This window comes from Chelonoidis abingdonii, chromosome 24, assembly GCF_003597395.2.
Source record: "Chelonoidis abingdonii isolate Lonesome George chromosome 24, CheloAbing_2.0, whole genome shotgun sequence".
Classification (NCBI taxonomy): Eukaryota; Metazoa; Chordata; order Testudines; family Testudinidae; genus Chelonoidis; species Chelonoidis abingdonii.
The window spans coordinates 20,054,822-20,081,350 of NC_133792.1; the positions used below are offsets into that span (position 1 = coordinate 20,054,822).

Here is a 26,529-nt window from a genome sequence, read left to right on the forward strand (position 1 = left end):
CTGCTGCCGTTCCCCCGGGGAGCTGCAGCCACGCTCCCATCCCTGGGGGAGAATGGGGGGGCACTGCTCTGGGTACAGGGGTTGTAGCTGACTGTGCTGCCTCTCTCGCGCTCTCAGAGGTCATGTCGCCTGTGGATTTACACGCCGAAAGGGAGAAAATCCGGCGGGAAATCGAGGAGCTAGAAAAGAGCTTGGACCCCAGTATCCCGAGTATCGAAGTCCTTGTGTCGGATTCCAGCCTGGACTCGGATTCCGACGTAGGTCCGTTCTCACGGCGTGCAGCTACTTCTCTGATCGTTGCTGTACTTTTGCCCAAAAGATGTGTCCTGCAGCGTCTAGACACTGATACCAAAGACAGTGATCTTATCTCCTAACTACATCAGACGTGTGTGCAGAGCTTAAATGTTGTCACAGTGTTTTCTGCTAAAAACTGCTGTCTGTGCCTGCTTTATAATTTATGAAAGGCATATATGGTACCTTGGGAGAAAATTTAAATGTGACGTTTGTTTCTTGTAGGGTGCTAGAAATCCAGTCGTTATCCCATTGATCCTAAAATGGTTACCTGAAAACTTTCAGAATGTTAGGGTCTTGCTTGCATATTTTTAAAATCACCGTATATTATATGTAAAAGAGCTTTAGATTCATATATTTTACAGATAGAAGGGACCGTCACGATTGTCTAGTCCGACCTCCTGCATAGCACAGGCTTGAGAACCCTTCTTAATTCCTTCATGAAGCTTGTAACTTCTGTTTGAGATACAGTCTAGATAAATGAGAACAGTCTTCCTTTTCCATGATAAACTTGGTCGGATTTGAACATGAGACTTTCTACTTCTCTACTAAGCAATTTCACCTGTGTTATAAGCATCCCTATAAAATGAGTATTATATCTCTGCTTTGACTATCAAATTGTAGTCAGATACCAGTGGTTTTTATTGCATCACATTTCTTAGATAAGAATCTTATTTCTTTGGCTTCTGTCCACAAAGAGCACACATTACATCACATCAGAACTAAATATAACTGTACTGTATTTTATGTAATGTACAAATTCTACCGTAGTGCTTTAAAGCCAAAGAAAAGGGAGCATGGAATAGGTAAAAGGGAGTAATAAACACTTGAAATGAACTCGAGAATTGATCAGGCAGAGGGTTACAAAAAAAGCTTTTTCCAAATTGTAGTGTCTACTGAGGAGAAGGTTCTTGTGCCAGCAGTTGCCAGGTTTTGTGATGAGACAGATGAAGTGGGCAGTAGTTGAGAGGGAGGGGATTAAAGAGGCCCATGATCTGCCAAGTGGGCTGGAACCAGTCAGTGGAGTGTGTTACAAACAAGGAGAGCAATATTGAACTGGCTCATGGAGTCAAACTACTGTTTTGGAGTGTTGTCAAAAGCTAAATCAAGCTGGTGTGAACAGTCACATTTTTTTGTATTCATAACTGGGCCGGGCATGTCCGTTCAGTGCAGCACAGACTCACAAACCATCTGTCTTTGCCTGCATCTGCCTGATGAGACATACTTTTAGAAAAAGAACTGCAAAAAGTCTTAAGCCACCAGCTGCTAGTCTTGGTGATCACTGTGCATGTTCGTTCATTTTACTATATTCTCCACATGCCCAAGTACATGCTTACCTTTAGGAGTCTTACTGAGAACAGAAATGGAAGCTATTTACTGCTGAAGTCTGTGGGACTACTCGTGCTTCTAAAGTTAAGCACATTCTTAAGTGTTGCAGGGTTGGAGCCCTAGTCTGCACCCTGGATTATTTGTTTGTGTTGCTCACTGTAGGAGCTGAGATATAGCTTAATTGCAGCTCTAGTTGTTGAGAGAGGTTCTTTCATTCTCCAAAGTGCAAAAAAAAAAAAAGGTCAGTGAACGGTGGTTGATCGAAGTTTGGTCTTGGCAACTTTAACAGTGGCCTAGAATGTTGTTGGGTCAGACTTAAATTATGCATTGTTCTGTTTTCTTGTGGTCATTTTAGCTGGAAAGCTTTTGATTTCAAAGCTCTTGTCATCTTTACATAAGAACGGCCATACTGGGTCAGACCAAAGGTCTGTCTAGCCCAGTATTCTGTTTTCCAGTAGTGGCAAATGCCAGGTGCCCCAGGGAGAATGAACAGAACAGGTAATCATCAAGTGATCCATCCGCTGTCATCCATTCCCAGCTTCTGGCAAACAGAGGCTAGGGACGCCATTCCAGCCCATCCTAGCTAATAGCCTTTGGTGGACATGTCCTCCATGAACTTATCTAGTTCTTTTTTGAACCCTCTTATAGTCTTAGTCTTCACACCATCTTCTGGCAAGGAGTTCCACAGGTTGACTGTGCATTGTGTGGAAAAAATTACTTTCTTTTGTTCGTTTTAAACCTACTGGCTATTAATTTCATTTGGTGACCTCTAGATCTTGTGTTATGAGAAGGAGTAAATAACACTTCCTTATTTACTTTCTCCACACCAGTCCTGATTTTATAGACCTGTCATATCCCCCCTTAGTTGTCTCTTTTCAAAGCTGAAAAGTCTGTCTTATTAATCTCTCTTCGTACATAAGCCATTCCATACCCTTAATGATTTTTGTTGCCCCTTTTTGAACCTTTTCCAATTCCAGTATATCTTTTTTGAGATGGGGTAACTACATCTGCACGCAGTATTCAAGATGTGGGCGTACCATGGATTTATATATCTTTTCCTGTAATAATTTTTTTCTTTTGTACTTCTATTTCTAACAGATGATCTCGACAATGATGATTCAGATGCCCATACTGAAATGGTATTTCATCTTACTTAAAATGCATCATCCAATCTTTCTGCTGATGGGGGAAGACCAGACAGAATTTTATATGTCTGTAGGAGGCTTTTCACATTTTTGCACCTAAAGGGAAATGTTGCACCTAAAAAGGGAAAAGTTACTGCTAAAATTTTCATTTTTACAAGTCCTGTTACTGTTTTTTTTTCTTTAGAAAAATAAAACATTTTAATTAGAGATAATGTTTCCTAGAACTCAGGTAAGAGTATTTAAAAATATTTGTATAACAGAGCACGTACAAAGCGAACTTTCTTTGTGGGTCAGATCCAGTTGATGTCATTGCAGGGCTCACTGACTAGTTAGATGTTTGGATGTAGCGCATTGGCAAAAACAGAGTTCTGTTTCACCCATAATGTTTTTATTGAGTAGTTCATACAAAACTATCTCTAGACACTCTAGAAATCATGCAGTTGGGGATAAATAACAGCAAAGGGGGGAGAAACGAGATGAAGAGTCAGGAGTGTAGTTCTGGAAGGCTGGCTCATACAGCAGAGGAGAAGCTCCTGGCATCAACAGCTGCAAAATCGTGGGACTGGCCAGAGAAGAGGCAAGTACTAAAGGCCTGACACTGCACCTATAGAAACTAGTAGCTATATTCCCATTGGCTTCAATGGAAGTAAGTGCAGATCCAAAATCAGCAGAGGAAAAGGGAGAGGGGCAATAGGCAAGGTTGATAATGTTGGCAGTGAGAGCACTGAAGAGGACAGCCAGGTTAGAAATGCACAGTTGTTTTCAGAAGGATTCACACAAGATTCCTGACGTTAATGGTAGTGGCTAGTTAAATAAAAATCACTGTCTGCTCAAAGCTTGGCCCTTTTCCCTTCTATCTGCTTAAATCACATTTATTTCACCTCACATCAGGAAGTAGAGAAAGAAGGGGGCAGTAGTGATGACGACAACATTGATGATAACCTCCCAGCGGACCCAGAAACGTGTTTACAGATGAACCTGGTGTATCAGGAAGTTATTCAGGAAAAGATAGAGGAAGTCAACCTTCTGATCGCACAAAACAAAGAACAGCAGGTAGGTGGAACTTGGGAAAAATGTTCTTTAGTGCACAGTTGGGGTGTGATTTTTCTCCCATTCATATCGATGGGGGAAGAAGTCCTGCAGATGTTTTTTAAATGGGAGTAAATTTGAGTCCTTGAATTGTGATTGATTTGATATGAATCATTTTTCAAATCTCTGGCACTTCAAAGATTTTATCAGGTAACAGCAGGGGGCAGCGTGATCTGCAGAGTAAAGGAATCCTATTGATTTTGTTTATATACCAAGAGCCTGATCCTGGGAATCATATGAGTGATTAACTTCACTGGAACTGCTTACGGATTGTAAGGATTGGCAAGATCAGGCCCTAAATCTGGGTTTAAAATATCTTGAAAAATCTAATATGAAGAGACATTTTTTATGAAGTCTGGTTTTAGGGGTCTATTTTCTCTGGGTTATTTAAAAAAAAAACACAAAAACATTCAATTGATTTACAAACTTCCAAACAGCATTTTCCTAATGTAGGAGAATCACTAACATTACAGTAAAAATGAAGCTAAAGTGAGTGAAGTTTTTAAAAAAAAAAAAAAGCATCAATGTGAGAGGTAAACTAGACTTATTATAATTGGTGTCATGTGGGTAAGGAATTTTATTTTTCAAGTAGATTGCACTGAAGTTTTCAGAAATAACACACTTTGATGGGCCATATGGGTAAAGCTAAGACAGGGATATTAATCTTCACAATGCAAACAGTGTTGTGGGGTTTTTTGGGGGTTTTTTGTTATGGTTTTGGACACTTCATTCCTTGCCATTGGTGATTTTGACATGTAACACATGTATGTAGCTAGTTTTTGCTTGCACTGGGATGGTGACAGCTAGATTTTTGCTCATCACAGCACGTTGTTTTTGCATTGGTCCACTTGGCAGTTACATCTGAAATTTGCCAGGCTGCAGAAACTACATTTAAAAGATCAGCTTTATATATAGTCTGATGGTGCAAGGTATTTGGGGCTTAGCCGGGGATGTGCATAACAGCAGGGCCACTGGCTGAATTTGAGGTGGGATCATTTAAAAGTCTCAGTGATGTGTATGGTTTTTCAATTTATGATTGGACTGCAGAAAGAAATTATGTGTGAGGTTGGTGGGCCAAAGATGGCGAAGACAGGAGATAGTAAACTTCTACCATTGAATATATTCTTGGGCCATTTTATGAAGCCATACTTCAAGGATAAGGTATCGGGAATTGTAAGTATTACTAAATGCATACTACGCTCATTATTCCGGTGTCATTTAGCCTTAATTTGTTACTTATGCTCCCTCTTGAGATGAACACTGCTGAACATTAAGGTCACTGCATCTAGGTTTTCAGTGTTTTGGTTTTGGGTTTTTTTGCGTGATTTAAGATACAGACTTAGCTTATCGCTTGCTTGCTCCTTTTTGCCCATCAGACTCTTCACATCTAGAAGGGGGGGGGAGATTCCCCCCCCAAAAATTCTGTCTTACACAGCATCCAGAAAACACAATATATGTTCATAACCATTCTGTTATAAAATGTCCCCTGGAAGAGGATTCTAGGTAATAGTGTGGAAATCCACCCACCAAACTTTCTAGACACAGTACAGTATGATCAGGCAAGTGACAAGCTGTGACTTCTGTTTGTTTGTTACCTCATCTTCCCAGTCCAACCCCCACTGTCTGTTTCACCCACCTGTTGCATCCTGGCTGTCCATGTAAACTGAGCTCTTTGGGACAAGGGCTGTCATCTGTTGCATAAGAACAGCCCTGCTAGGTCAGACCAATAGTCTGTCTAGCCCAGTATCCTATCTTCCAACAGTGGCCAGTGCCAGGAATGAACAGAACAGGGCATTTATCAAGTGATCCATTGCCTGTTTTCCAGTCCCAGCTTCTGGCAGTCAGAGGCGGGGGACACCCCGAGCATGGGGTTGCATCCCTGACTGTGTCTTGACTAATAGTCACTGATGGACCTATCCTCCAAGAATTTATCTAATTCTTTTTTCGAATCCAGTTATAGTTTTGGCCTTCACAACCAGTCAGTGCGACAGTTATATGTCTTAGCCCACTAGGGCCTGACCTTGGCTGTGGTTACTGTAATGCAAATAATAACAACGGCGCTTTATTAATCCTTCTCCAAAATAGTCACACAGCTTTTGAATTGGAGTGGGAAGATGTCACACAGAATCATAGACTATCAGGTTTGGAAGGGACCTCGGGAGGTCATCTAGTCCAACCCCCTGCTCAAAGCAGGACCAATCCCCAGACAGATTTTTACCCCCGTTCCCTAAATGGCCCCCTCAAGGATTGAACTCACAACCCTGGGTTTAGCAGGCCAATGCTCAAACCACTGAGTTATTATACCATTACCCAAAATGCTCTTCCACCCAATTCCCAGCTGGTGCGAGACACTCAACATGGATGAGTGGACTGAGCTCTGGGTAGAAAGAAAGGAACTCCAGAGTGCTCATCTTAGCTGTGCCACCGACTTGGTCGGTAGTCCTTGGCAAATCACTTAACTCTCACTCCCTTAGGTACCCTATCTATAAAATGGGAATAAAGCTGTTTGCATACCCATCCCTCATGGAGCTCTTCTGAACTAGAGTTTGTAAAGTACCCTGTGCAGTGGAAGAGTGCAAATGCACAATCTTGAATTAGTCTGTTTTATAGCTGTGCTGGTTTTAGAGCTCTGGGAATGAGCTGAATTTTTAATCAAAATGTAACATCTGTGCTGTTTCTAACATCTCTGATCTTTGCTAGGGCCCTCCTGCCAATGAAGATACCCGAGAAAAGACAGCACAGGGCATAAAATCCTTTGAGGAGCTGCTTATAAAAAAGTGTAAGAAACCTCTTGTCTGCGTGCGCTGCTCCAAGTTCTATAGTAGGCTTGGCAAACTCACTGAGGTTTTCCGCGTCATCTTCCTTCTCGTTTTTCTTCAGTGTTCAAACTGTTATGCATCGAAGCCACTAATACGCCATTGAAATGGTGCGGATGCTAAAAGTAAATAGGACTGCTCTGAATTATGCTAAACTCTGCTATCCTTGAATGTTGGCATGGCTGATAGTTTCACAGCTCTTCCCTTCCCTTGCCCCTGCCCTGATGCATTGCATATTAAATTGTGCAGCCATCCTATTAGCTCACACAAGCTAAGCAGGGTCATGCCATGTCAGTACTCAGATGGCAGCACCTAGGTGTTACGGAATTGGTGCTGGGGATGCAGTAGGTGACGCTCTTCCATGAGCTGGATCTCGCATCAAGTTAGCAATGGAACCAGGAATAGAGCCCAGATTTCCTGTTTCTCTGTGCTTCTAGGCACAGAGGGAACCAGCAACAATCCAGGCATAATGCAGGTGGACGTTTCCAAGAGGCCCTGGAGATCCTTTAAAGTGGTGGTTGAAGCCAGTGGGTTTGCTTATTGGAGGTGGCCTTGTATTAGTGACTCTGGTGCCCTCATCTGTGTTTTATCCCCAGGGAAAAGCAGAGAGAAAAGCCTGCTGAACAAATCAGTAATAAGTGACCGTTTGCAGCGTCTGCTTCAGCCAAAGTTACTGAAGTAAGCAAAGCACAAGTAGTCCCATCGCTGCTGATGAGACAAATGTATTCTAGGATTTGATGGCTGGTTAGACAGTGGGGGGGGGGGGGGGGAATGACTAAGAGTTGGTATCATTTCCACCTCCCTTCTCTCAAGTGCATGCCTTGGCACAGTTACCGCCATCTGCAGTGAGGTTACAAAGTACAGCAGGGAGAGGGTTGTGTGTTTGGGCATGGGATGGTCAGCCTGTGCCAGTAGGGAGCATAGGTCAAGATGTGAATGACTTGCTGATTATCTGCAATATAATCGTTAGGCTGGGAGTTCACTTTTATACCTCACAAGTACCAAGACATTTCCTAGCCATCCAGCCCTTTCCATTAATATAATCATGTGGCCTAAAATCCTATTACAGGGACTGCGACATTTAGGTTTGGAGGGCTACCATGTAGCCTTTGAGCCCTAGCTGTGCATCCTAGAATAAACTGAATAGCATCATGGAGAGAGATTCTTGTTCCTACTCAGTATCATCCTGCACTTGGTCCTGGGGGGATATGGCTTGTCTGAGCCACGGACCTGGTACATGCTCTGTGTCTGCAGCTGCAGCAGCCATTGCAGTTCCTCTTAGATCCAACTTGTGGGAGGTGGGAAAAGCACTTGGTCTGTCACCTGTTCTGTAGATTCGCACTTGGTATAGATGAGGAGGCAAAGCATGAGCAGTGGGTCTGCTGTGTGGAAGTGTGTCGGGTTGGGGGCTGTATTCTGGAAGGTGGGGACAAATGCAAAGCGTTAGGTGAATTTTGAAATAAGCTCTGTGGAATAAGGATGGCAGAAGAAAAAACCCAGCTTTTGGACCTGCCAGCTTTAACACTATTTTATAATACTTACCCTTGCTTCTGTTTAGTCATGTTTAATAATCTTGGAAATATCCTTAAACAGGCTCAACTATTTGAATCAGAAACTGGAAAAAGCCAAGAATGAAATGGAAAAGAAGATTTTGGAAAAGCAAGTCAAAGAAGCAGAGCGTGAAATAGAAGAGATCAAGTGAGAGGATTTATATTCTGGGTGAAGTGAACACTACCCCTTCTAGGGATTTTCCCGCCCTTAAAGACATTTTGTAAGGCTTAAACACCAACAGACTTAAGCTGGGAGAACCTTGCCTTATTCTGGCTTGCAAACGATTCCAAAACCAGTGTTCAAACCTTGCAGCATTGTCCCAGAGCCCTCACTCCTCTGCTGTTCGGTAGCAGTGTTGTAGAGTGTTTGGGGTATTAATATGCAAATATAGGCATCCCGCTTTGTTTAATAACTTCTGCTGCCAGTACTGAAGTGCTGCAAGCAAAAGCTGTGGGTTTAGCTGCGTTGAGGTTAGAATGTACTGACACATTCTGTATAGTGCATTTCAGAATTGTGGTAGAGTTAAACTCCTATAAAGCCAGCATCAAGGATCCATGTGTGCTAAGGTACATGTATGTGCGAATGAGGCACATTCAAATAGGTGCCATTTGGACTTGGTTAATTTTTATAATTTAGACATTTATAGCCAGCACTTTTCTGAATTTCTGTCATCACTCCTATTGCAAAGTATATTAATGTGTCACCTTCCTTAAGGCATTGCCACATCTGGATGCTGTGAAGGGAAAATACAGTTTATGCATAGGATAAGTGACTGTCTTAGTTCGAAATGCTCTAAATTCCATAAGAGGATTTAGAGACAAGTCTAAGTTGTATGGTAGATGTATTACAGCTTTGGCAGCTGCAGTATACTAAGGGAGTTAAACGGTGTGCATACCTATTATTTATTTGTGTTGTCATGGTAGCTAGGAGCCCTGGTCATGGAGTGGTCTCCATTGTGCTAAACACAGCATTTTTCGTTAACCACAAAGAGTTGAGGATTTTTTCCAAGGGACCTATGGGGATTAGGGAACCAACTTCCATTGAAATTCAGAGAGACTTGGGAGCCTGAAGCCCTTAGATCTCTTTGTCTTAATTATAGAATGATTTCCAGTCTCATGTTGCTTCAGTCCCATACAACCTGTCTTGTGACATGCTGAGAGCCTAACAAACACAAGTGCTTATCTTCTCTTGCTGTTCGCTGACAGCCCTTGATGTTACAAAGGAAGCATCTGTCCCTAGAAAGACTGTACTGTGCAGGTGTGCCGGGGTGGGAGAGGGGAAGCAAATGCCGGTGTCAGATCATGTTAACAGTGATTAAGAGCCTGATCCTGTGAATTGCTGAGTCTCTGCCTTCAATGGGAGATGTAATGAGATTTGGAGGTGTACAACGCTTCACAAGATTAGGCATAGAAAGAGCCCAATGGCTGATGTGATCATTCCTTCCTCCCCCTGCTTTAGCCATCTGCCAGAGGAGGCCTTATTAGGAAACAGACTGGATGAGCACGACTGGGAGAAGATTTCCAACATCAGTGTAAGTTGGTAGAGCAATTACTTAGACCCAGATTCTGCCTCCCTTCCTCTGCAAGTTGCCCCTTTGATTTCAGTGAGACTAGTTGTGAAATAAAGAACTACTTTGGGTGGACAAAGGAGATAGAACCCAGCCTTTAACACTTTTTTTTTTTTTTTTTTTTCTCAAAGGTCTGAAACCCAAATCCTGATTAACTTCCAAATATCCAAATAATCAAGGGGGAGGGGACAGGTTTGAGACTTGGCATTGTAGAAGGGATTCAAAAGGTAGATGCCAATGGAAAATACCCAACTCTTTATGCAAAGATTAACAGCAAAATATATTTGAAAATGTATTTAAGAAATAAGCCTTTTTGCATCAATCTCACTCAGTTTGCTAGGCTATTTCAGTAATGTCCTCAAGGGAGAGCCAATTTGTGTTGTTTCTCTTAGTTTGATGGAAGTCGCAACGCAGAAGAGCTGAGGAAATTCTGGCAGAACTGGGAGCATCCGACCATCAACAAGAGGGAGTGGAATGAAGAGGAGATAGAGAAGTTAAAGGAAATAGCTGCGAAACATAATTGTCTGGACTGGCAAACTATAGCCCAGGAGCTTGGGGTGAGGTGCTTGCCACCATGAACCGAATATTTATTTGAGGCCCAGGGTTAGATTTTGAAAATAATGCAGTCAGTGCTGAGAAGTGGCTTGAAGCAGCGAGCCTACTGTTGGGTGCTGTTTTGAAAAAAGATTAATTGTAGTGCTCAGGAAATGGATAAACCAAGTGAGTCCTAGCAAGGCATAGTGCAGGCAGGTGCTGTGAATGTGGGTTTTATAAACACTTTATAGGCATGTCAACACACTCTCCTGTCTGTGCCGGACACTTTTCCAGGCGGTGTCAATTGAAAGCTAACTGTGTTACTGCTCCACTTGGGTGGCAATAACTTGCCATTTGTGCAGCAGCAGGGAACTCCTTGCAGCACAGTGTCCAGTTCCAGTGTCGACACTTTAAAAAAGATGTCATAAAATTGGAGAGGGTTGAGAAAAGAGCCATGAGTTAAGCTCTCCCTATAAGGCAGGTTTTCCAGACCATAAGTGGTGACTTTGATCAGTTTATCTGGGGAGAAGAGTTCTGAAAGACGGCTCTTTAATCTAGCAGGCAAAGGCATAACAAGATCCAGTGGCTGGGAAGTTGAAGCTAGGCAGATTCGAAGTGAGACACAAGGCGCAACTTTTTAACAGGGAGGGTAATTTAACAGTGAGACAACTTACCAAAGGATGTGGTGGATTTTCCATGACTTAAAGTCTTTCAATCAAGATCAGATGTTTTTCTAACAGATGCTTTAGCTCAACCACAAGGTCGGGGCTTGATGGAGAAATAGCTGTGAAGCTCAGTGGCCTGTGTTGTGCAGAAGGTCAGACTAGGTGACCATAATCAGCTTTTCTAGCCTTAATTTGTGAAAGGAAGAAAGATAATGATTCAGTGGGAGCTAGTGTTGGACCATTAATTGACAATGTTTATAATCACATCACTGTCATCTGGTGCTCCCCTCTATTTGCTGTATACGCTGGTTATCTTGCTTGTCTTAAACGTCAGTTATAAGTTCTTTGAGTAGGGACTGTCCTTTCATTGTGTATAGTGCTTCATACAGTTGAGGCCTGGTCCCTGACCTGGCAATACCGCCGTATTAATAATACTTAAAAGGACTGGATTTGAACCACCACAGGTTCATTCCAGGGCCAGATTGAGTCAACCCTCTGTCTTTCCCGGGTCAAAATGCCCCCAGTGATCTAAGTAACTTTTTGTTCTTTTATTAAGACAAATCGAAGTGCATTCCAATGCCTGCAGAAGTTTCAAGCCTACAACAAAGACTTCAAGAGGAAAGAATGGACAAAGGAAGAGGACCAGATGCTCCTACAGCTCGTTCAAGAAATGAGAGTAGGAAGCCACATACCTTACAAGAAAAGTAAGTGATCTTCAAGGCTTGTACTCACGGAGTAAGTGATCCCTTGTACTCACGGAGTCTGATTCTCCAAGTCTTGTTTTCAGTGATATTCCCAATTTGCAGCAAACTTTCCAAAAACAAAAGGTGACATGGTCCCTGTTCTGGAGAGGTGGAGTTAATTTCATACAATCCTTGGACTGTCCTCCTTTAATTTTAAAAGGCTCATTTGCAGTCATGACACCTGGTGACAGCAGCCTATCATATCTTCCAAGGATGGATTTGGTCAGTTCTTGGGTGCAAAACCTCCCAAGTGCTGCAAGATTTGTTGTGAGCAGTGTATGTAAGTAATGCACATGATTCTAGTATCAATGGTAATGTTTCTTACACGCTGTGTTCTCGGTTCTTGTTGCATGCCAGTTGTGTTTGAGAAGTTAAATATTTAAGTCATAACTACAATGTGCTTTAATAAGAATGCTAGAAGCATTGTATTAAAAGCAGAATTTAAATATTTCTTTCAATTTCTAGTTGCTTATTACATGGAAGGAAGAGATTCTATGCAGTTACTTTACCGATGGACAAAGAGAGTGGATCCCAGCCTAAAGAAAGGATTCTGGACGCCAGAGGAAGATGCTGTAAGTTCCTTTAGCTTTTCGCTAGTGCTGGAAAAATGACATGGTACAAAAAGTGGATAGATTAAGCCATTCCATTGTTCTGTTGCTGAATAGCCACATGTCTTGGAGGTTTTAATCAGTGGAACATGAAAAGCAACCAGAAGAGGCAGTTCAGAAGTTTTAGGAGTTCATGTGGAGTCATGGGGCCTAGTTTCAGATTAAATTATAATAGAGACTAACATATCTGCTTCTGTCTTGAGCCCATTTTAGCTGAAATGGACAAACATGCAATCTCTGCTGGGTTCATTAGTGAAACATTAACTTTAACTAGTGTTCTGTGGACACTTGACTGTCTTCATACATTATCCAGGCACAGAAGCGGGTCGTGATCTCTATTGCAAAGATGGCATAGGTTCTATACAAACCTAGAGGTAGATGTGCAACTCTCCCCTGAAGACTGTCCAGTCTGCTCTGACTGTATTTCGCTAAGGCTGAAATGCCAAGTCTGTTTTCCTCTTCCTCATGCACTAGACCAGTATAGCAAGTGTTTTGTTTCTTTTCATTTGAAAACAAACTAGTTAAAATAAGTTCTATGGATATTTTTAAAATAAAATTAATTTGGGGGCATAAATGATCTGGCATGACCTCTCTGAGTAACTCCAAAGCTCAGCAATGATAAAATTGAAGTCCTCCTGTGATGGATCTCTTTGCTGCTGCTTCTTTGGGGGTGGGGAGGGAGGGCGGGTGTGACTGGGAGGGTACAGACCTAATGAAGGCCGAATTAATTAAAAGCAGGGTGTAATGCATATAGCTAGGTAATTCCCAAAAGATTCCAGCCAGTGGAGACTTGTTAACTTAGAATGACTTGGATGTATTTTCAACCTAATCTTTCTTTGTGTAATTCATGTAGAAGTTGTTGGCAGCAGTTGCTAAGTATGGAGAACGTGACTGGTATAAAATTCGGACAGAGGTACCAGGAAGGAGTGACGCTCAATGCAGAGACAGGTCTGTATAGTGACTAAAAGAATCTTGCTTCCAAGTTCTCTCCTGTAACAAAGATGCAGCATTTAAAAAAAAAAAAAAAAAAATTTACAATACGTGCACCTGGCTCCTCTGTGCACCTTTCAGAAATAAAACCCCTCAAAACCTATATTCTACGTAGAACAAAGAGGCCAGAAGGAATCTCGGTGTATCCCCTCCCACATTTTCACTGCTTGATTATTCTATGCATGTCTATGAAAAGTCTAGTCAGTGACTCTTGTGATCTGTAACTGATGTGGGGAGTTGAAGGTGCTGAGCACCTCTAAGGATTAGGCTCTAAATTAGCAATTGTACCTGAAATGTGTCTAGTTTTATGTTGCCTTTACTACTCCTTAATTGTGGGTCCTGGGATCTTTGCTGAGAACCGAGGACTTGCATTACTAGCAATGGAGCTGCAGTGTCAAGGATACAGGCATGTGGAAGGAAGGGGTCCACTGATTTTACTCTCTCTTCATTAACTTTAGAAACATCTCATGAAAAAGAACATTTAATCCCGTTAAACTTTGTATCAAATCTTTTAATTTTCTAGGTATTTAAATGCATTACACCACGATGTAAAGAAAGGCAGGTGGAGCTTAGAGGAAAAAGAAAAGTTAATTGAACTGGTCGAGAAACATGGTGTAGGTAAGTGTTTTTTTTTTGTTTTGTTTTTTTTTCACTGTGGCATGATCTTTAAGGGCTTGTAATGGTTTGAGCTGCCCTCCCCCACTTTTAATTAAAATCCTGCAGTTGGTACTGGAGAGCTTTGCTTCTTACTGAGAAATGCATTTTGCCATCTTCCATGTATGGTATGTCCTGCATGTAGTAATCTCTGGAATAGGGAGACTGTTTACATAAAGAAGTCTTGAATTGTTTCTGTGCACTGTGCCGTCCTGGTTACTGAAACCCCCTGCTTCTGAAGTTAACCAGTAGAGGAGGAAGAATTCTATAAATGGGCTCCCCTGTGCATTACTTTCTTCAGGATAAGATCTTATGGGCAGTACAGAAGCTTTTGGGCAGGCAGCTATATGCTTCCCTCTTCTAATAGTAATTACTGGAAGGGAACCACCTTTCCACCTTCTAACCCCAGCTACAAGTGTATGGCAAAGAGAGGTTGAGTTGGAGCACAGGACTGGGAACTAGGGATTCCTCTAGTTTTGGTCCAGCTCTGATACTGACTCTTTATGGCTTTGAACAAGAAATTACATAACATGTGTATAGCACTTTTCGTTTGGCTCACATCCAGTCTTGTGTTCCTAAACCTCATGCTTCAGGAATGCACATAATCATGATTTTCCCCACCTCCCCACAATGTGTTTGGGGTTTTTTGTGGTCATCTTCTGAAGCATCAGTCGTGGCCACTGCAGAAGGTAGGCCATGGCTCTGAGGTGGCACTGAGCATTCTGTGTCTCTCAGGTGCTTGGCTGCCTGGCTCTTGCTCACGTGCTCAGGGTCTAACTGATCACCATATGTGGGATCGGGAAGGAATTTCCCCCCAGATCACATTGGCAGTGACCTTGTTTGTTTTTTCTGTCTTTTCCTGCAGTGTATAGGGGCAGGTCACTCTGGGTGCATCACCCTTTCAGTGGTGGTCTCGGACACCTCTGTCCCTTCTATTCTCAGCCTGTGGCACGTAATGGTCTAGTCTCCTGTAGGCTGTAATGCTTTTGTCTAATTTTGGAGGCTGGATTTAGTGTGTGGGTGGTGGTGGTGGCCTGTGTTGGACAGGAGATCAGACTAGATCTGGTGGTCCCTCCTGGCCTTAAACTCTGACTGTGTGTAAAAAACACTTGCTTTAAAAAGGGACTGTGTCCCTTTAAAGATCACGCTACTTTCTGAATGTCGGCCTGCTCTTGACGCAGGTAACCTCTCGGATTACTGGAACTGAAAGAGATTAGAGAGAACAACAGTCACCCACTTCTCCCGTTTATGTACTTTGTGCATTTCACAACACTCTGCATATTGTCCATTTCAGCTTCCCTGCATAGCTGGTCAGTTTTCTCTGTCTGGGCCTTTCAGAGAGGCATGGGAGAGAGAAACATTTTATAAAGTAGTAAAATATGTTCATAAAGCCACACACACAAAAACTGTCTGGGAGCTCAGGGCAGGCGTAGGATCTGAAACTAGTTGGAACTTTTCTGAAATTGACTAGATTTCAAGCTGATATCCCTCTTATTTAATCCTTGCATAACCCCTGTCTGGTAAGCTGTATTTTACATGTTGCTTTGAAGGAAGCTGAGGCGCAGAGGTTTGGATTCAGGAACGCACATAAGCATGTGTTTAAGTCCCATTGACGTCACTGCTAAAAGTTAAGCATGTTCTTGTCTGACTTCCTGAACTGAGACCAAAGGTTTTGACTAGCCTAAGGTCAGCCAGCACATCTGTAGCACATCTTTAAAGTATTACTATTCAGTGAAAAAAACCTTCCTGAACAGTATATGTAAATATTATCTGGAGTGTAATCTGGTGAGAGAGGGACTAGCTTTCCTTAATTTAAGATATTAACATGGCCCAACTATTTATCTCCTTAGGTCACTGGACTAAAATAGCTTCTGAGTTACCACACAGAACCGGCTCCCAGTGTCTAAGCAAATGGAAAGCCTTGATTGGTGCTAAGGTATTGTAACTCTCTGATCTGGTATAGTGGGTTGTCTTCCTTTGCCTTTGTAGTAATCAAATGACCTGTTTTGAAGTACAACATCCTGCTATGCTATAGACCAGTGGTCCCCAACCTTTTTGGCTGGCAGGTGTCAGCCGAAGGACCACTGCAGCGGTGGAGCACCTGCCGAAATGCTGCCGAATCTTGGCAGCGACGCCTCTCGATGACGTCGCTTGCCATCAACAAGTGACGTCATCAAGAGACGTCGCTCCTGAATTTCGACGGGGACGCCTCTTGATGACGTCACTTGTTGATGGCAAGCAGCGACAGCGAGAGGCGTCCTCACCAAAATGCCGCTGCGGCATTTCACCGGGTCCTCTCCCGGGGGCCAGGACATGGGCTCATTAAGATTCCCCCATGGGCGCCATGGCCCCCGCGGGCACCGCTTTGGGGACTCCTGCTGTAGACCCATCTTCTTTGATTTTTCCCAGTCTTTTCTTAATCTGACTCAAGTCAGTGAGCATTCAGGACCTGTGCCCTAGGACCCTCCTGGGGGGGGGGGGGGGGGTTGGAGCCCAGGTCCTGCTGTGATTCGATCCTTGCCCTGCCATTTTGAAGCATGGATGCAGCTCAAGCTGTGGACCTGAGTCAGAAAGTTGGTGTAGTGCAGTGTAGACAGCTGAGACCCAAATCCAGCAGTTGTAAGCTCGAATTTACAATGCCGTATGGACACTCAAGCATAGGCTTGGAAACACCAAGTCCACAAGCCTGGTTCCCACAGATGTGGGATTACAATGCAGTGTAGACACACATGTGGCCGGATTTTCAATAGGGGCTGAACACACTTGAAAATCTGGCCACGTGTTTTAGGTGCCTTAAGGCATGATTTTATTTGCCAGTGGGGAAAATACCCATTAACATCAGTTATTCAGGGTCAGATCCTGAATGGGGAGCTGTTGGGTGCTGAGTTCTTATTAAACTCTGGCCCCTGGTCCTGAAGGTTAAAGGTTTATAGAACCTAAACGTGTGGAGACGAGAGAGACCTGTGGTGTCAGTGTATCCACTTGGTGCATTAAGCTGTGTTGCTGGAGACAGAAATTGGTGTTAGAACTTGCCTCTGTATAAAGAATTCTGAACTCATAAAAGGCTTTGGTCCTAGAAGTAGCATGTGAATTATGTCAGAGACTGCAGAGTGGGGTTGCCTCCTGGCAAACCTTGCCTTCCTGACGGCGTGCTGTCCTCTAAAGCATTTGTATGTAATGCCAGCTGGTTGCTTCCAGCTCTAATGAAGAGGAAATGGGGGAGACACAAATCAGTGGTGAATATTTTGTCAGCTCTTATTTGTTGGGTTTGTGGTTTTTTAATGCTAAACAGAAAAAGTCTGGGCCGAGGAAACGCCTTCAGAAGCGCAGGCGAGTGCGGAGACGCAGTTCCACCTCTTCAGAGAGCAGCAGCGAGGATTCAGAGCCGGAGCTGATGAATAGCTCTGAGGGAGAAATAGACTCCCCCTCAGGATTCAGGGGTACAGTGCCTGGCCTCGATCTGTGGATCCCGACAAGGACAGATCCAGCCAACCGCAGGAAAGCCAAACACTTGATTTCCTCCCTCTACTGTTCCAAAAGTGCTTATGTAAAGGGACGCTTAAAACGAGTTCCAGCTACGTCTGCTGGGGGAGGCAGGGACAGAGTCCCAACTGATTCAGCAGGGTTAAGTACCATACTGAAAGGTATTAAGTATTCACCTTCTACTGACCTCAATTTGAAGGATCCAGAAGAACTGGTAAAGGAGGTGAGCACTTTACTTCTCCTTTAAAAAGATTGTACTGTTGGGCTGTCAACTAAGCTCAAGCTGTGAAGCGTTGATCAGGTCAGATGGGAGACTGCTAAGGCAAGTGGTGTGGGTGATTATAGCCCCTTTTTTCTCTCTGAATCATTACTGGACCACTGCCCCTGTGTGTCATAGGGGGCACTGTTTTGGGAAGACCACCTTTTGGATGAAATGTGGAATCCAAGGCCTTGCCCTTTTTGGTATCCTCAAGGCCTCCGTAGCACTTCCTGTAAGAATAAGGTGTTAACCTCAAGGTCCTAGCCAAGTGCCAGTGTCATCAATTGCATTCTGCTTGTCAATTCACTCTGCCATGATACTCTTCCTGCCCAAAGTGTCACTTCATGTGGCTGTCAAACAGCTGCCACCCTCCACCCCAGAGATGATATTACTGGGGTCGAGAAAGAGCCCTCTGTGCATGGAGGTGTGTTAGTATAAATTGTAGAGCATTTCAGGTTAAAAGCTAACATGATAGTGTATATTGGCCGTGAGAGCCTCTCTTCATCTCAATGCAGATCAGGTATTTGCATAACTCAGGGAAAAATGTAATGTTACTGTTGGGGTCACACTCTTCAAGGTTGTTCTGGAAAATCAGATTGTCAAGTGTAGCATTGGCTTGATATTCAATCAGTTATACTGCTTTATTTTCCTGAACAACTTCACCACACCCCAACAGGATGAGATGTCTTTGGAAAATTTTACGCAGCGTGTCTTGTGGTGACTTTGATAACCCAATTTCTCTGGGAAAAGTTTCAGATTTGTCTCTTCTCCCCCCTCCCCCCCATGAAGCCAGAAAAGCAGAACAGATGGGTCAAAATGGTCCTGAATTTGGGTTTCCTAACATTTTTTCTTTTGTTACTTCAGAGGAAAGTTTATATGCATGTGTAAACAAAACATTGCAGCACTGGGCTAGTGTGTGAGAGACAAAATTAAACTGACCACAAATGACAGTTGAGCTTTGAGAAAATGCAAATATCTAGCTGGCAGTGCAGATTAGTTCTTCACATGACTCTTAATCCTGTAAACTTTTTGTTTTAGCTCATGGCTTAAATAAATTCATGGAGGATAGGTCCACCAATGTCTATGAGCCAAGATGGTCAGGGATGCAACCCCATGTTCTAGGTGTCCCTAAACCTCTGACTGCCAGAAATTGGGACTGTTCTGTTTGCTCCCTCTGAAGCACCTGGCACTGGGCACTGTCAGAAGACAGGACACTGGGCTAGATGGACCATTGGTCTGACCCAGTATGGTCATTCTTATGGCTTTTGTATACTTTCCTCTAGGCTTCCATAAGAGGAGAGCAAGTGTTAAAAGTTACCCTGGAAGATGTGAGGAGAGTGCTAAGAAGAAATACCTGCTCTCAGAGGAAATGCGTAAGTGCCTTTTTGTTTGGTGGTTCTGGCTTCCCCTGCTAATAGCACAGACAATCTGTTTGGAATTCCAGATGTTCTTCATGATAAACCATACACGATCGACTGAAGGGAGTAAAATTTCCAAAGCAACTTTAACTCCCACACTCCTTTTTCCTGGCTGAGCTCTTGTTAAAGGGCCAATGATGCATGTAGCTCTGAGACTGCTTCTAAACATATACCTAACCTGGCTACGCACTTAAACAATGCTAGGATTGAGAGTTCCATGTGCTCGCCACTAAACTTAGTGCCTTGCACTTCTCATTTATATGCCCTGATGGAAGGCTTCGCTTTAGCGCGCACGTGATCTGCTGAGTTTTTTTTAATCCTCCCTGAAGGACCAAACCCACAAGTGTTTCAACTGATGGTTTATCCAGTGTGATCCTGCCATAGGGAACAGCATTTGAACCTGAGTTCTGTGTAGATAAAAAGATAAGTAGCTAATGGTGCAATTAACAAGGGAGGCAAAACAAACAATCTCATTGGTCAGCTGCTTACAAACTATGCACTGTCCCCATCTACACTGAAATAGTAGAGTGCCCTGTAACTAATAATATTGGCATCCCTAAGGACACGGTTAGGAACTCATGTTGACGCGCTTTGTGAAGAGAAAGGGAAGGATAACAGTGCTCTCGATTCCTAACCTAAGCAGTCTAATGGCTCTGCTATAATTTAATTTTGGTGGTCTGACCTATAACCCCTGCCCCGGTAAGAAATCCAGGGTGTATATGCTTTCTTCTAATCTGCAACCTTTATTTTAACACACAGTAAGTGTTTTGACTCCAGTGTCCTGGTAAAATGGAATAAAAATCCACTGGAGCAGATCGTCCACTGGCATACATTGGCATCGTTCCATAGAATTCCATGGAGTTCTGCTATTTTATAGCTTTTGGCTTGAATTTTTGTGATCTTATATCTTTGTTCTGCCACATACAGCAAGACTGGCTACGGAAGCCTTATGTCCCCTCTTCAGCAGTGGCTTCTGGAGCGACACCGGGCACATCAGTCGACCAGGTGCTGCAGGGATTACAGAACACTAAGGAGAAACAGTACCGTCGCCAGAGAGAGCAATTCCACAGAAAGAATCTGGAGAGGAGGCTCCTGATGGCAGTGACTCCGTGGGTGGGCAATGTCCTACTGCCTTGCACCTTTAGAGCTGAGAGGGTGGCGTCCCATCAGACAAAAGGTACCATTGACCCCATCAGGTTACTAACTGTCCCCGTCTCTCTTCCCCCCCACCCCCCTTTACAAGCATGGCACCAGACTCTTAAACAGGGCTCCAGGATTGTGCCTTAGGACACACACCTTTCATCCTGGTATCTCAAAGCACCTTTGACCACCTGAGGTGTAAGGTAAGTGGCATTACCTCTTACCATTTATGGTACAGGTACCAGAGACCCAGACAGGGGAAGGGGTAGGCCCATGTCACACAGCAAGATGGCAGCAGAATTGGCAGTAGAACCCAGGAGTCGTATTCCTAGTCTCCAGCCCTAATCACTAGACCACACTCTTCCTTTGTAGATTAGATTTTATTGAGACAGTACTTTTTCCTATCCAGGAGTCTCTGTTAATCAAGAGGTAGGGAATTATGCTCATTTATTTACTCAAAATATATGGTCATTCTGAGATCTTAACAGAGGGGATTCTCTTTTGCCAGAGTCTTTTATAAGAGCAGGGTGAGTTGCAAGTGTCGTTATTCAGCTCCTCAAATGTTAATATTGGAGGGGTGCTGCTCATAACCACCTGCAGACCTATGTGAATGTTCACTTAACTTTTTTTTACATTGGATTCTTTTTTCCAGCTCTTGTTATTCAAGAACAGCTTCAGACAGTCACACTGGGCAGCACTCCAGTGTTCACGCTCTTCATTCAGGTGGGCACCACTGCATTAACTGGACTCCAGAGTTTTAACATAGTTATTTTTATACTTGTATTTGATAGATATTTAACATCTATCATTGACACTTATTTTTCTCTCGAATGATTACGTCTTGCGGTATTTATATGGCCCACGTAGAGAAGCCATGATTGTAAATTCAGCTTAAAAAAATAAATCTTGCAATACAAAGAACCAAATACTACCTAGCTTCTTTCCAGTGGCAACAAAAAGGCCCTGAGATTCTTCGAATTAAATGTCTCCTGTTTGCAGGGTGTCGTCGTCTTCATCCCCAGAATGCCTCTCTTCCGAGCTGAGCTTTAACATAAGATTTTCATCTCCTTGCAGCTCTTCCAGATTGACACTAGTGGCTGCATGAAGGTTATTCGTGAGAGGAAGATGAAGCAGTCAGACCTCATCAGGTCCATGGCTGGGAATACAAGGCGACTTCAGAAGGTACTGTGTGTGTTTCAAACCCTGTCCCATTGTGCGGGGCGCCTGGGTGGAAATCACGGACTGTTTGTGTTAAGGGAAGCTGTACGTATCCTGTTTGTCAGCTGCTGCTTTGTACTTCTCACAGAGGAGAGACTAAAACCAGTGTTAATGTGGCTGAGTGGATAGGGCGCCGAATTGGGCAGTGGGAGACCTGGGTTGGGTTTCCAGTTCTGTCACTAGTCTCTGGTCACCAAGAGTTAGTCACTTAACCTCATTTTCCCTCAGCTATAAAATGAGGTTAGTAAAAGTCACTTACCTATGTAAAGCTCTGTAAGATCTGCTAGTGAAATGCTGTATTAGAAGAGGAAGTGGTTGTTGTGAATTTATAATTACAACTGGCTAAATGGCTTGTCTAGGCAGTCCAAGCTTTGGATACCTTATGCTTGCTGGATCTGCTGATGATGATTCTCTTTTCAAAAGCTGGTACGAGGCTCTCCCACGCATCCCTGCCATACTGTATGTGCAGGCAATAAAACAATTTATCTGTATTGCAGTAGTGCCTGGAAGCTAATGAGGAAATGGTGAAGATATCTTTGCTGTTGGTGTTCACAGTAATGAAAGGGTCAGCTGGGCCCTTGCCTTCATGAGCTGATGCTCTGTGGCTAAATGATTAAAGTGGTGCCAACTGGCTCCAAGAACAGCAGCATCTACCAAGGAGGATTGTTTGTGTGTCTCTTACTTGAAGTTCTGACTCCTGTTCTAGGCCAAGTCCTGTGGACTTGCTGCTGAAACTCTTTAAAGAGGCATGTGGTGTCAGTAGAAGGGAAGATAAGAGAAATCCAACCTGCACAACTGCACTGACATCATTAGTTTTATTGGGGTCCACTTCTGACATATGTTTTCAGCGTCCTGAGGATATTTTCCTGCTAATGCGCCAATGTATACCTGCAGAATCCTGTTTTCCTGCTAGAGTACAAAGCTCTCCCAGAAACATCTGGATAAATGATGTACCCACAATATGAGTGCCTTCTACTTCAGTGCCATGTATCTGATCTCTAGATATCCCAAGAACACAATTCATAATCTGTTTCCTTTATTTGCAGCCCTCCTGCAGTTCCAAGAACTCTTCAGGTACCTACCCTAACACTTCCATTTATGTTCACAATATACAGGGGCTTGTGCTTAGTTAATCACTGGTTAATACGACTCTCAATCTGATGTGATAAAAGCCTCCAGAAAAAAATCACTTTTCATTGTACTCTCTGGGGGTTTTTAAGCTGGTGGTATTTGATCATTCCATTACTGGCCATAGAAAGATGCCATTTAATAAAGAAGAGCAAAGATTCTGGAGGGACAGGGTGACCAACAATGCTGTGACACCATCTCTGGACATCAGCTCTGTAGTGTTGTTGAAGGCTGGGTGTTCTAGCACCCTGACGTGGTCTAATACTGGTGCTGAATGTTGGTGTTATATTGACCTGATTGAGCGGATGTTCCCTTCCATGGTATATAGTTCTGTTGGTAAGTTCTGCACACGACTCCTGGGACAATAGTTACAGTCGCTCCTCGTTACTGGGATTTGTGTCACTTTTTTTTTTTTTTTTTTTTTTTAAAGAGGTCCTCAGAACAGGGCAGATTAGATACGTTTTCTGTCGTAGAGTCCCTTGGAGCTCTCTGTTAGCATGAATGGCAGTAGTGTGTTACTTACTGTGTTAAGTTACCCTGTGCTTTAATAGCTAGAGAGCAACTTTTAAAGCCTCATTCACTTTTGAAAGCATTGATAAAATCTCTTCTTTCTGTAGGCTTGTCAGCACAGCCCCGCTCACAGAAGGTCCCAGCAAAGGGAAGAGCCAGGAGACCCATTGCCTTAAAAGCAAAGGAGAACCCTGCAGCTGTGTCAGCAGATGTCCCTACTCCTCCCACTCCCAGGCAAAAGCCTAAAACTGTCTCAGAATTACTGAGGGAGAAGAGGCTGCGGGAGTCCCGGGCTAAGAAAGCTTTGCAGAAAACGGTGATTCTTGCCCCCCAGGTGTTGGTTTCACCCTCTGTGATAATCCAGCACCCTGTGCAGCAGGTAATTCCTGCCCCACAAGGAGGAAGTGAGCCTCAGACAGCTGGATTGGCAGGTAGCAGGAATGCTCAGGCAGCGTGTGTACCAGTGTCATTACCTCCATTTACTCCTGTGATGGCTTCTGTCTCCTCTCCCAAACCTGTCGGAAGCCATTCATCTCCAGCCCCAGAATTTGCAGAGAGAAGTTGCTCCTCCGAGAGGAGAGCAAAATCCGAGAGAGAGCTCAATGACGCAGCTTTGGGAGATGTGTCCAAAGGTGAGGCTTCTCAGGACAGACCCATCGGTGCAGGGGAGAACGGCCTGTCCCAGGGGTGCAAGAAAGCTCAAGCATTCAGTGGCAGCTCAGCACCTGTAGTCTTGCAGAACCATGCCTTTGTGCCACAGCGGATTGCATTGATGCCATCTTCAGCCATTTCTCTGAACCCTGCCTCCATGAAGTCAGGCCCCCAGGAAACCTCTCCCTCCACATCCATGACTTGTGCCCCAGCACTGATCAGGTCACAGCAGAATGCAGTCAATCTATTGCCTGCTATCCTAGCTCCCCAGGGAAGGTCTCACATGGTTCCCAAGAACATCATGCCCATTACCTGGGTGGTAACGCAACAGGGTTTGATCCCCACCTCGGTACAAGCATTGGTGAGTGTTCAGAGCCAAGGGAAGCAGCCTGCAGCTGGGATTGTAGGCAGTGCTGCCAAAAATCAGAGTCAGACTGGAGAGACCTCTGCCCCAAGAGTGCCGCAGATGCCACCTGAAGCAAGTCACCCTCCCATCGGGTGCATGAGTGCACAAGTGCTGAGCCCACCGTTAGTGGAAGGGGCACCCTCAGGGAAGACGGTTTGCTTAAACCCTTCCACTCATTCCTCATCCGTAACCTGTTTGGATCCTGGGCACAACTCACCCAGCATGACTCCTCCAGCTCCTGCATCTTTAAACAGCCTGTCGAGGATGTCTGACTCCTCTGGAGAGAGGAGTGCAGCACCAGCAAGCCTTCCAGATGAAGGAGCAGCTCTGCACCCCAGCCCTGTGGTGTTGCCCCAAGCGAAGCCTCCTGCAAGCACTGCATGGACTGACCTGCTCTGCTCACCAAGTCTCCCTGGCCCAGGCGAGAGCAATAACTGCAGTACGCTCACCGGAGCCACCTCCAATCCAAACATCCTGCTGGAAAGGCCGGATCAGCTTCTGGCCTGTAACAACATAGTAGAGAACTCAGACGCTCCTGGTGCACAGGTAACCAGGAACAGGCCAATCTTCCCAAAGCCACAGAGCACCCCAAAAGTGGACAACTCCCCTGGGTTGCCCACGCCTAGTGCCGAAAAGAACCTCCTGGATGTCAGCCTTCTCTCCCTTGAGGATGAGGCTTCGGTGAAGGAGTGGCTGAGAGGGAAGCGAGGCATCCCGGTGCCCCCATTGGAAACCAGCTTGGCTTACTTGCCACCTTTCTTGTGCAACTTGAAAACGCTCTCCAGGCTGCTTCTGCAGAAGAAGACACTGGAGCAGCGTGTGTCGTGCCTCGGGACCTCTGAAGAGCACAATGATGGGGGTGCTGGGACTGATCTGCCGGCTGTCAGAGCGCTGGTGTGGCAGAAACTCAGCGATAACCCTGCCTATCTCCTGCTGAAAGCCAGGTTTTTAGCAGCATTTACTCTCCCAGCCGTCCTAGCAACTCTGCCTCCTCCCTCTGTGACTACGACTCTCTCCAGCAGCTGGCAGCAGTGTTCAGAGAGTGACAAAGAGGAGTCCTCTGCTGATAAGGAATTGATGGAGGTAGAAAGCTGTGGGAAAGAACCAGTGGAAGTACCCTTGGATAGCAAAGCTGGCATTGTCCCTGGGAGTGAGGATGCTGACATCACTAATCAGGTAAAGTCAAAGCATTGAATTGTTCCTATTAGAGTTAATGGCAAAACTTCCATTGACTTTGGTGGGGCCAGGATTTGGCTTGTAACGTTTTTTTTTTTTTTTTTTTTTTTTTTTTTCCTTTTTGAGTAAGCATGGATTTATCTGGTTAAGAACTAGGGGAAACTTTCCCCCTGCTTCACGCAGTACCGTGCATCCACAGAAGTCGGATCCTCTCTCCTCCTCCTCTTCTCCCCCTCCCCCCCCCGCCCCCCAAAAAAGGGATCAAGCTTCCATTCAACGTTAGACCCAGATTATGTGCCACTCCTTCCCACCTATGCCAAAGCCCTCTTTCCCGGAGCACCAGTCAGTAGGTACAGCATAGTCAGTGCAGTGTCTCTGGGTCTGTTAAATATGAAGCTCAGGTTAGTTTACAGTACCCCTAGATTTTCACAGGGCTGCAGATGTAAACCCAGAGCTGCTTTGTAGAAGGTTGTCAGAGGGAATCTGGAGAATTTGGTTAGGGCTGTTGGTAGCCATGATGGTACAGGGTTTCACAATAGTGCATTTCTTGGTTGCAGTCTTCAGAGAGACTTTCAGTAACTTAAATTCTCTTTATAGTATTAAAACACAATGATCCTTAACTTCTAACCCTGTTTCTAGCCCTGTTCTGAAAGCTCCCATTTACAGAATTGGTGGTGGTTCCCATAAAGCTCCTCCTTTTCGGCTTATGTTGGTGGATACTACAGTAGAGCAAAGCAGAAGGGTGCTTGGGGAAGACCTGCAGCTGTTTACTGCTCCCAGGAAAGCTTGGTTAGCAGGATTGGGTGTGTCTGAGAATTCCTTACATTGTGGATAGGTAACACGGTGGTCTTTGCATCTCCAGGATGTAAGGGGAAGAGCACCTGTGTCTCTATGTAGAATGTAAGGTTCCTACTCCACAGCGTCACATGTGACTAGGCTAGGGTTTTCCAAGTGCTTGTATGCCTGTCCAGTGGAAGGAGTGTTGGGGGAGAGATGTTCCTGGTGAAGCTCCATAACACCAAAGGGGTGGATGGTGACTATGCCTCATTCTCGGGCCCTCCTGATCCTTATTCCGTTGTTCCTATGTTGCCACTGGCAGTCCCTTCCTAGAAGAGCTGATCAAAGAAGGGTGTTAGAATAGTGCCGGCTTCGCCTCTT

General features: G+C 44.4%; 1 protein-coding gene across 2 annotated transcripts in view; it reads left to right on the forward strand.

The window, feature by feature from the left end:
• Positions 1–26,529, forward strand: part of SNAPC4 (small nuclear RNA activating complex polypeptide 4) — a 29,954-nt gene that overhangs the window by 237 nt on the left and 3,188 nt on the right. The window contains exons 2-22 of one of the 2 annotated variants that reach the window (XM_075060567.1): positions 118–261; positions 2,719–2,759; positions 3,657–3,818; positions 4,902–5,027; positions 6,555–6,633; positions 7,267–7,348; positions 8,264–8,368; positions 9,680–9,752; positions 10,181–10,345; positions 11,544–11,691; positions 12,196–12,302; positions 13,192–13,286; positions 13,852–13,946; positions 15,833–15,918; positions 17,275–17,688; positions 19,008–19,097; positions 20,070–20,319; positions 20,935–21,005; positions 21,357–21,464; positions 22,547–22,574; positions 23,246–25,371. In XM_075060567.1, coding sequence (XP_074916668.1) covers positions 118–261; positions 2,719–2,759; positions 3,657–3,818; positions 4,902–5,027; positions 6,555–6,633; positions 7,267–7,348; positions 8,264–8,368; positions 9,680–9,752; positions 10,181–10,345; positions 11,544–11,691; positions 12,196–12,302; positions 13,192–13,286; positions 13,852–13,946; positions 15,833–15,918; positions 17,275–17,688; positions 19,008–19,097; positions 20,070–20,319; positions 20,935–21,005; positions 21,357–21,464; positions 22,547–22,574; positions 23,246–25,371 — 4,595 coding nt within the window. The remainder of the gene's footprint in view (positions 1–117; positions 262–2,718; positions 2,760–3,656; positions 3,819–4,901; positions 5,028–6,554; positions 6,634–7,266; positions 7,349–8,263; positions 8,369–9,679; positions 9,753–10,180; positions 10,346–11,543; positions 11,692–12,195; positions 12,303–13,191; positions 13,287–13,851; positions 13,947–15,832; positions 15,919–17,274; positions 17,689–19,007; positions 19,098–20,069; positions 20,320–20,934; positions 21,006–21,356; positions 21,465–22,546; positions 22,575–23,245; positions 25,372–26,529) is intronic. The other variant, XM_075060568.1, reaches the window with a different exon arrangement.